This window comes from Callithrix jacchus, chromosome 22 (assembly GCF_049354715.1).
Source record: "Callithrix jacchus isolate 240 chromosome 22, calJac240_pri, whole genome shotgun sequence".
Classification (NCBI taxonomy): domain Eukaryota; kingdom Metazoa; phylum Chordata; class Mammalia; order Primates; family Cebidae; genus Callithrix; species Callithrix jacchus.
In genome coordinates, this window is record NC_133523.1 from 47,284,802 (window position 1) to 47,294,691 (window position 9,890).

At 55.8% G+C, this 9,890-nt stretch overlaps 1 protein-coding gene across 2 annotated transcripts; it reads right to left on the reverse strand.

Moving 5' to 3' along the window:
* Positions 1–57: 57 nt before the first annotated feature.
* TFPT (TCF3 fusion partner) lies at positions 58–9,832 on the reverse strand. Of its 2 annotated transcripts, none has more exons than XM_008988601.5 (6): positions 9,422–9,832; positions 8,091–8,349; positions 4,100–4,170; positions 1,280–1,349; positions 981–1,199; positions 58–207 (listed from the first exon to the last, which is right to left on the reverse strand). In XM_008988601.5, the coding sequence occupies exons 1-6, from the start codon at positions 9,442–9,444 to the stop codon at positions 88–90; spliced, it is 762 nt and encodes a 253-aa protein (XP_008986849.1). In that variant the 5' UTR covers positions 9,445–9,832; the 3' UTR covers positions 58–87. The 2 variants fall into 2 exon arrangements, with proteins under 2 accessions (XP_008986849.1, XP_035141264.1); XM_035285373.3 differs by having other exon boundaries at positions 9,178–9,832.
* Positions 9,833–9,890: the final 58 nt, after the last annotated feature.

Genomic DNA, 9,890 nt, shown 5'->3' on the forward strand with positions numbered 1-9,890 from the left:
CCCCAGAATGTGAGCATGTGTGTGATCAGAGGCGGGAACAGGAGACGGTGGCCAGGGTGAGTGTGGGGTCAGTTTACTGGGCGTGGGTCAATCAGAGGGTGGGCTGGCTAGGGTCGGGTAGGGCAGCAGTTTGTCTGGACCCCGAGACACCCAACTGGAATCCAGGGCCTCGTCTGCTTCAAAGCCAAAGTCTTCCTCGACCTTAATCTGCAGGAGATAACAAAGTGTTAGTCAGCTGGGAATCTAGAAAATCCGATCAGCTTCACTGTTTTCGTTTTCATTTTGTTTTGATTTTTAAAGAGACAGGCCCTCACTCTGTTGCCCAGGCTGGAGTGCAGTGGTGCCATCATAGTTTACTGCAGGCTCTGCCTCCCAGGCTCAAGTGATCCTCCCACCTCACCCTCCCAAGTAGCTGGGACTACAGGCACGGGCCAACCAAGCCGACCCTTTTTTTTTTTTTTTTTTTTTTCTTTCCTGGTAGAGATGAGGTCTCAGTATGTTGCTCAGGGAGATCTCAAGCTCTTGGCCTCAAGTGAACCTCCCTCCTGGGCCTCCCAGAGTGCTGGGATTACAGGCCTGAGCCACTGCACCTGGCCATCCTCACTGTTCTAGTCCTGCCAGGCCGGTCGGCTTCCTCCTTATACCTCAGAGGTAATCCCAGTGTTCCTGGGTCCAGATGCTCTTCCGACTTTCCTCCCCTAACTGGCCTTCTCTTCCGCCCTCTCTTTGACCCCTCCCTCTCCTCTCCTCCCAGCCTTCTCCAGTTACTTTCCTTCTCCAGGTCTTCTCCTTCCCTTTCCAACTTTGCCTCCTTTTCTACCCAGCCTTTGCCCCACTTTTTCCAGCTACCTCCCTGCCTGATCCTAGGCTTCCAACACTTCCTGTTTCACCACCTTTCTCCAACTTGCCCAGCCCCCAAGAGCCCTGAACTTGATTCCGCCCAGCCCCAGTCCCTCCCCTTGAGTTTCCCCCTTCCTCACCTGCACTGGTGCCAGCTCTGGAGTCAGCGCAGTTCCTGCTCGACGTCCATCCCGTGGTACTCGCCTCCTCTTCCGCCCACTGGGCCCCTCGACGGGGACTGGGCTGCCAGGTTCTGGGGGTGCAGGAGTCCTTCTCGGCGGGGACAGTGCCTCTTTCTCTGGAGGCTCATTCTCAGCATTACCTGGGGTGGGAGCATCTGTGCCCTGGCTGCCCTCATCCTGGCAGGGAGGAGCAGGAGGTGGGTGATGGTGTATCCTGGGCTTCCAGTGCCTGACCCTCCTGGAGACCCAGCACTCACCTCCAGCACAATGGTGAACTGGCTGGCCCGGTAGTCATCCCCGTAGGAGTCCAGCACTCTCATGAGGAACCTGCTCAGGGAGAAGCCACCGATGGAATGAGTTAATCTCCTAGCAGTTGGGGAAGAGCTCAGTTCCCGCTCCACTCGAAGCGAAAGCTGTCCTGGACCCGGGAGGTCCTGAGCTCTGGCTTTGGAGGCCTGGAGCGAGACAAGGCAACCATTCTGAGGCTGAGTTTCCTGCTCTGCAGACGGGCTGACAGCCTTGACTGCACTGGGTGCTGCAGTGGGGACACTGACGCAGTGACACCAGCGGATTTCTGTAAAGTGCTTCATGTGGTATCGGCACTTAGGAAACGTTCATATGGGAGTTCGAATTTTTTTTTTTTTTTTTTTTTTTTGAGATGGAGCCTTGCTCTGTTGCCCAGGCTGGAGTGCAGTGGCATGATCTTAGCTCACTGCAACCTCCGCCTCCCAGGATCAAGCGATTCTCCTGCCTCAGCCTCCTGAGTAGCTGGGATTACAGGCACGTGCCATCATGCCCAGCTAATTTTTGTGTTTTCAGTAGAGATGGGGTTTCACCATGTTGATCAAGCTGGTCTCAATCTCCTGACCTTGTGATCCACCCCCAGCCTCCTAAAGTGCTGGGATTATAGGCGTGAGTCACCACGCCCAGCTGTGAAGATTTTTTTGATAACTGAAAAGTGGCAGAGGGGAGTGCATACACTTCTGATGACCTTGCCTTTTATCAACACTGGCTTCTGTTTTTCCCAGTCCCTGCCTCCAGAGTTCCTTATTATTAAAATTCTAATTGATGGAATGCTTCCTCTGCACCAGCGCCTGGACAAAGTTTTTTGTCGTTTTTGAGACGAAGTCTCGCTTTGTCTCCCAGGCTGGAGTGCAATGGCGCAATCTTGGCTCACCCCCACCTCTGCCTCCTGGGTTGAAGCGATTCTCCTGCCTCAGCCTCCCAAGTAGCTGGGATGACAGGTGCCTGCCTAGCTAATGTTTGTGTTTTTAGTAGAGACGGGTTTTCCCCATGTTGGCCAGGCTGCTATTGAACTCCTGACCTCAGGTGAGCCACCTGCCTCGGCCTCCCAAAGTGCTCAGATTACAGGCGTGAGCCACCGTGCCCGGCCAGGATGCTTTTCAGGCAGATCTTGTTCTTTACACATGCCCTGAGTGCCCGCTCTGCTGTCGGTGCTGTTCTGAGGGCATATCAGGGACAAAACAAAGGCCCCTGTTGCTGACGGAACTCAGGGTCACAGCCCTAAGTAGACAGACAGTGAACAAGCCAACAAAACACAGCAGACCAGAAAGTGGGAAGGAGGTAGATGATGCCGGGATTGGAACTTCAAAAGCTGGGGGCAGAGGCCTCACCAAGCAGATGCAGGAGTGGCAGGGCCAAGCGAGCGCCTGGTTTCTAGTGCAGCAGATGTGAGGGGCGCTTGGAGCCAGAGCCTGCTAGGTGCTGTAGGACATTCAGGCAGGTGTGAGGGGCGCTCTGAGCCAGGGCCTGCTCAGTGCTGTGGGACATTCAGGCAGGTGTGAGGGGCGCTCGGAGCCAGGGCCTGCTCAGTGCTGTGGGACATTCAGGCAGGTGTGAGGGGCGCTCGGAGCCAGGGCCTGCTCAGTGCTGCGGGACATTCAGGCAGGTGTGAGGGGCGCTCGGAGCCAGGGCCTGCTCGGTGCTGTGGGACATTCAGGCAGGTGTGAGGGGCGCTCGGAGCCAGGGCCTGCTCAGTGCTGCGGGACATTCAGGCAGGTGTGAGGGGCGCTCTGAGCCAGGGCCTGCTCGGTCCATTCACTTTTACTCTGAGTCAGCTAAGAGCCACCTCAGAGGGGTGGAGGAGGGGCTTGGTCTGTCTGACATTTCAGAAGGACTGGTGGGGCCGGAGAACTTGCATTTGCACCAAGTTCCCAGTTGGCCCTGATGCTGCCAGTCCACGGGCCACGCTTGCAGAACCACAGGGCTGGGCTCCAGGTCAACAGTGTGGAAAGCCTGATTCTCACTTAGCTGTGCAAAATTATTCAGGGAGGTTTTGCATGCACACAGGCTTTCTTAACTCTGCACCCAAAAGGCTACCGATCCCTTTCATAAACTCTCCTGATCTGAAAAACCTTGGCTCACGCGGTGGCTCACGCTGTAGTCCCAGCACTTTGGGAGGATGAGGTGGGTGGATCACCTAGGTCAGGAGTTCAAGACGAGCCTGGCCAATATGGTGAAACCCTGTCTATTAAAAATACAAGAATTAGCCAGGCGTGGTGGTGCACACCTGTAATCCCAGCTATTTGGGAGGCTGAGGCAGAAGAATCACTTGAACCCCAGAGATGCGAAGGTTGCAGTGAGCTGAGATCCACCACAGCACTCCAGCCTGGCCACAAAGTGAAACTGTGTATCAAAAAAAATGGCTACAGGCACAAAGAGGAAAAGGTGGGGCTTGCCCTGGCTGTTTTAAGAGGAGACTTGGGCTAAGGGAGAGGCAGGGAGGCAGAGAGCAGTGATCCAAGTGAGAGGCTGTGTCCCTAGGCCCAGGCTGGTGGCAGCAGAGGAGTGAGAAGACTGGGTATATTCTAGGGGTAAAGGTGACGGGGAGCAACCCACTCTACCTGGCCCTCCCTCAGTCCCAGTGCTCAGCGCTCCTCCCTCCAAGACCGAATTCCACTCTTCCTGCTTGCCTCAGCCCCAGGCCCTCATCTCCAGGCTCTCTTCCTTGTGACTTGTGAGGGTTGGGTGGTCATGGGAGTGGGGAGACACGATAGCGGGTGAGAGTGTCTGGGAGCTGAAGCTCACAGGCCCAGTGGAGGCACAGAAGGGGTTACCTCCTCTCCTGCTGTAGCCTCCGAGTGATCCTCTGCACTTGATGGAGCCTGTTCAGGACCCGCTCGTTCACCTGTGGGGTGGGAAACTCACATGAGCTGGCTCCCACTCCTCCCATTCATTTGTTCAACGGATGTGTAATGGAGCACTTGCTAAGCTTGGGGGAGACTGGACAAAGACCCTCCTGTGGCCTGAGGCCACGTCCACCTTCCCATCCCTCCCACTCCCCTCTCACCACGCTGGGTCCTGAGTGCCCTCCTGTGGGGCCTTCCACATGCCATTCTTCTACATGGACCCTCGACCCAGCCATTCACGCAGCTCACTCCCCACTCCCTCAAGTCTTAGATCAACTGTTACCTGCTCAGGGAGCCCAAACCTCCCATTAAGTCGAAACATACCAGGCCAGGCACAGTGGCTCACACCTGTAATCCCAGCACTTTGGGAGGCCAAGGCAGGCAGATCACCTGAGGTCAGGAGTTCGAAAGCAGCCTGGCCAACATGGCGAAACCCCGTCTCCACTAAAAATACAAAAAATTAGCCAGGCGTGGTGGCATGTGCCTGCAGGAGAATCACTTGAACTGGGAGGCAGAGGCTGCAGTGAGCTGAGATCATGTCACTGCAATCCAGCCTGGATGACAGAGTAACACCCTGTTTAAAAAAAAAAAAACAGCTGGGTACGGTGACTCACGCCTGTAATCCCAGCACTTTGGGATGCCTAGGTGGGTGGATCACCTGAGGTCAGGAGTTCAAGACCAGCCTGACCAACATGGTGAAACCTTGTATCTACTAAAAATACAAAATTAGCTGGGTGTGGTGGTGCATGCCTGTAATCCCAGCTACTCGGGATGCTGAGGCAGGAGAATCGCTTGAACCCAGGAGGTGGAGGTTGCGGTGGAGCTGAGATCGCATCATTGCTCTCCAGCCTAGGCAGCAAGAATGAAACCCCATCTCAAAAAGAAAAAAGAAAAAGACCTGAGTTCAAATCTTGGCTCTGGCTTGGCATGGTGGCTCATGCCTATAATCCCAGCACTTTGAGAGGCCAAGGCAGGAGGATCACTTGAGGCCAGGAGTTTGACACCAGCCTGGGCAACAGAGTGAGACCCCATGACTACAAAAAAGAAAAAAAAGTAGCTGGGCATGGTGGCTGTAGTCCCAGCTTCTTGGGAGGCTGGAGGCTAAGACAGGAAGATTGCTAGAGCCCAGGAGGTGGAGGCTGCAGTGAGCCACAATCATACCACTGCACTCCAGCCTGGGCAACAGAGCGAGACCCCATCTCACAAAAAGTTTCAGGTCTGCCACTGCTGAGCTCTGTGCTTCGGTGTGTTACTTAACCTCTCTGAGCCTTAATTTTCTATACTTGTAAATAGACGTAATAACAGGATCTATTCCTGGGGGCTGGATTAAGAGCAGAGGCTCCAGTTGAGTCCCTTTGGGCCTGGGTGTCCATATGTTAAACAGAGTTTGGAATATGCCCCAGCCTCCCTCCTTACAGAACTCCCTAGCGCCGTCATTAAGAGCTGAGGCCAGGTGCAATGGCTCATGCCTGTAATCCTAGTATTTGGGGAAGCCAAGGCGAGGGGTTCCCTTGAGGTGAGGAACTCAAGACCAGCCTGGGCAACATGGCGAAACCCCAGCTCTACAAAAAGTACAAACGTTAGCCAGGTGTGGTGTGCCTGTAGTCCCCGCTGTTTTGGGGGCTGAGGCAGGAGGATTGCTTGAACCTGGGAGGTTGAGGCTGCAGTGAGCTGAGATTGCACCACTGCACTCCAGCTTTGGTGACGAAGTGAGACGCTGCCTCAACAAAGAGGAGGAAAAAAGCTGAAGGCCAGGCGTGGTGGCTCACACCTGTAATCCCAGCACCTTGGGAGGCTGAGGTGGGTGGATCACCTGAGATCAGGAGTTTGAGACCAGCCTGGCCAACGTGGTGAAACGCCGGCTCTACTAAAAATACAAAAATTCGTTGGGTGTGGTGGCACACACCTGTAGTCCCAGCTACTCGGGAGACTGAGGCAGGAGAATCACCTGAACCCAGGAGGTGGAGGTTACAGTGAGCAAAGATGGCACCACTGCACTCCAGCCTGGGCCTCCCCAGACGAGATTCCATCCCCCCCCCCAAAAAAAAAAGTTGAATTATGTCCCCCTAAAAGGGATTTTAAGGCCATAACCCCCAGTACCGCAGAATCTGACCGTATTTAGAGACAGGGTTGTCACAAGAGGAATCAAATTAAAATGAAGCCATGGGTGGACCCCAATCCAGTGTGACCAGAGTCCTTATGAACAGGAAGCAGCACGCAGACACACGCAGAGGGAGCAGCAGAATGAAGATGAGGATGGAGATCAGGCTGATGTTTCTATGTGCCAGCGACGGCCAGCAACCTCCAGAAGCCAGGGAGAGGCCTGGAACAGATTCTCACAAGCCCGCCGACACCTTGCCTTGAGCTGCCAGCCTCCAGAACTGTTAGGAATTTCTGTTCCTTTTTCTTTTTTTGAGATGGATTTTCACTCTTGTCACCCAGGCTGGAGTGCAGTGGCTTGATCTTGGCTCACCACAACCTCCACCACCAGGCTCCAGCGATTCTCCTGCCTCAGCCTCCTGAGTAGCTGGGATTACAGGCGCCCACCACCACGCACAGCTAATTTTGTATTTTTAGTAGAGATGGGTTTCACCACGTTGGTCAGGCTGGTCTCGAACTCCTGGCCTCAGGTGATCCATCCACCTCAGCCTTCCAAAGTGCTGGGATTACAGGCATGAGCCATCGCACCTGGCCAGGAATTTCTGTTCTTGAGGGACCCTGTTTCTGAGGCATTATGGGAGTCCTAGCAAACTAATCCAGCTGTCTTCACAGACCTTCAAGCATCCAGACCTGATGCTGTCCCTCCTCCCTTTGAAACCCTTCAATGGCTCCTCTTCACTCAAGGAAAAAAAAAAGTCTCCAAACTTCGTGCCTTGGTGTCCCTGGCCTGCCAGGATCTGAGCCCTGCCTGATGTTCCATCCTCATTGATTTTTTTTTTTTTTGAGACGGAGTTTCGCTCGTTACTCAGGCTGGAGTGCAATGGCGCGATCCCAGCTCACCGCAACCTCCGCCTCCTGGGTTCAGGCAATTCTCCTGCCTCAGCCTCCTGAGTAGCTGGGATTACAGGCATGCGCCGCCATGCCCAGCTAATTTTTTGTATTTTTAGCAGAGATGGGGTTTCACCATGTTGACCAGGATGGTCTCGATCTCTTGACCTCGTGATCCACCTGCCTCGGCTTCCCACAGTGCTGGGATTACAGGCGTGAGCCACTGTGCCTGGCCCTGATTTTTTTTTTTAAGTCTTACTCTGTCACCCAGGGTGGAGTGCTATGGCATGATCTCGGCTCACTGCAACCTCCACCTCCTGCGTTCAGCCAGTTCTTACGCCTCAGCCTCACAAGTAGCTGGGACGACAGGTGCACACCACCACACCTGGTTAACTCTTTGTATTTTTAGTGGAGATGATGGGGTTTCATCATGTTGGCCAGGCTGGTCTGGAACTCCTGACCTTAGGTAATTCTCATGCCTTGGCCTCCCAAAGGCTGGGATTACAGGCCTGAGCCACAATGCCTGGGCCATCCCTCATTCTCAGCAGGGAGGCTGGTGCAGTCATTCACCCTAGACAAACTGGAGTTTGCCATGGCAGCCGTGGGGATGGAGGGTCAGAATGAATGGGTCGAGAGGAGTGAACCCTGGCAGGGGCATGGGAGATGTGAAGAGCCTGGACTTTCACCTGTCTCTACTACCTATTGAGAGACCCCTGGGAGACATCACAGCACCCATCTGGGTTGTCAGGGAAACTCCACAGGAGATGGAGCGGCCTGGCACAGGGCCAGACACATAGGGATGCTAAATGAGTGAATAAGCAAAAGATTCATTCAGCGAGCCAAGGAAGGCTGGGCATGTGGAGAGGCAGAGATGGCGGGGGGCAGTAGTTTAGGCCAGGGGACCCCAAAACGGGGATCCGCACTCACCTACCTGCTCGATCTCCCGGCAGCGCCGACCTAGTGCCTGGTACTTTCTGCGGTTTAATTCCCGCTGGCGCCGCCGCCGACCCCGGGCTGCCTCTTCCTCTTCATCTCGCTCCCGGAGCCCTGAGCCGCCCAGGCCACCTGACACAAACTCCACTTCCGTCTCCAGCTCACTCTCCAGGATGTGGCCACCAAATAGGGGAGGCAACGCCAACTCTGAGCCTGGTGGCGCTGAAAACTCCTCAAAGCCCACGGCTGCCATGGTCCTAAGGGGCAGGGAAACGCTCAGGGGCCCTGGATCCTGGATTCTCAGCCCCTCTTCCCATTGAACCAGCAGCCCAAACCCCACCCCCTCCTTCATACCCCAAAATCCAGGCCCCTAGGCCCTCCTCCCTCAGACCCAGGAGTCCAGGCACCCAGCCCCTCCTCCCCCAGACCCAGGAGTCCAGACCCCCAGCTCTTTCTCCCTCAAACTCAGGAGTCCAGGCACCCAGCCCCTCCTCTCTCAGATCCAGGAGTCCAGGCCCCAGCCCCTCCTCCCTCAGACCCAGGAGTCCAGGCCCCCATCCCCTCCTCCCCCAGACCCAGGAGTCCAGACCCCCAGCTCTTTCTCCCTCAAACTCAGGAGTCCAGGCACCCAGCCCCTCCTCTCTCAGATCCAGGAGTCCAGGCCCCAGCCCCTCCTCCCTCAGACCCAGGAGTCCAGGCCCCCATCCCCTCCTCCCCCAGACCCAGGAGTCCAGGTCCCCGGCCCGTCCTTCCTCAGACCCAGGAGTCCGGGTCCCCGGCCCCTCCTCCCTCATACCCAGGACCCCAGGTCCCCGGCCCCTCCTCCCTCAGACCCAGGAGTCCAGACCCCCAGCCCCTCCTCCTTCAGACCCTAGAATCCAGCCCCCAGCCCCTCCTCCCTCAGAAGACCCAGGAGTCCAGGTACTCAGCCCCTCCTGCCACAGACCCAGGAGTCCAGGTCCCCAGCCCCTCCTTCCCAGCACCCACAGGGTTCAAGCCCTGATCCCCTCTCCCAAGATCCAAGAGTCCAGACCTCCAGACTTTTTCTCTCCAAGGACCCAGGGAGTCCAAGTCCCAACCCTCACCTAGACGCAGGAGTCCAGGGTTCCAACCTCCTCGTCTCAGATCCAGCAGTACAAACCCCTAGCCTTCTCCTCTCTCGGGATGCACCGGTGCAGACCTCAGCCCATAAAAGGGTTCTAAGGTAAAGCTGCTGCAAGAACTACAACCCCCATCAGCCCTCAAAGTAAAAGGTCATATGGTTGCACACAAATGTAGATGCAGTGTCTTCTGGGATTCGCAGTTTTTCACAAGGGCTCAGCCACTTACCCCTCTCTCTGCTCCAATTCCATCTCCGCGAGCTCCGGGAGCCCCGCGCCTCACAACTTCCAACGTCTCAAATCTCTATGTTAAGCCGTTCCCAAAACTACTTGTCCCATCAGGCCCCGCGGCCGAGGACGGCGGGACGTGGCTCTAGACCTTATGGGAGTTGTAGTTTCTTGTTTCCGGCTTCGCTTCCGCCAACCCCCACGTCCACCGCGAATCCCTACTTAAAGGCCTTGCGTTCTCATCTGAGGCCGCAACCAGTCCTCTGAGTTGCCACAGTCTTTCTTCTTGTCTCGATGCCCCGTCGTCCAGCCACAGCGATTCACCGCTTAGCAGGATCGGTCCACAGCGGGCCGTGAGTCTGATTAGCCCCTCTCCTTGCTGCTTACCGCCTCTCTCCGCCTAGCGCCAGGTGCTAATAAAGTTGTTGTTCCAAACGCGGCCAGGAACGTCGCGAACGGGGACCAATCAG

Bases quoted from the DNA above. Each gene is read 5' to 3' on its own strand.
- TFPT (XM_008988601.5), bottom strand. From the start codon at position 9,444: ATGGAATTGGAGCAGAGAGAGGG. The intron at 8,350-9,421 runs GTAAGTGGCTGA...CCTGCCCCTTAG, and splicing joins GAATTGGAGCAGAGAGAGGG to GACCATGGCAGCCGTGGGCT. The intron at 1,350-4,099 runs GTAACCCCTTCT...CTCCCTGAGCAG, and splicing joins AGGCTACAGCAGGAGAGGAG to GTTCCTCATGAGAGTGCTGG.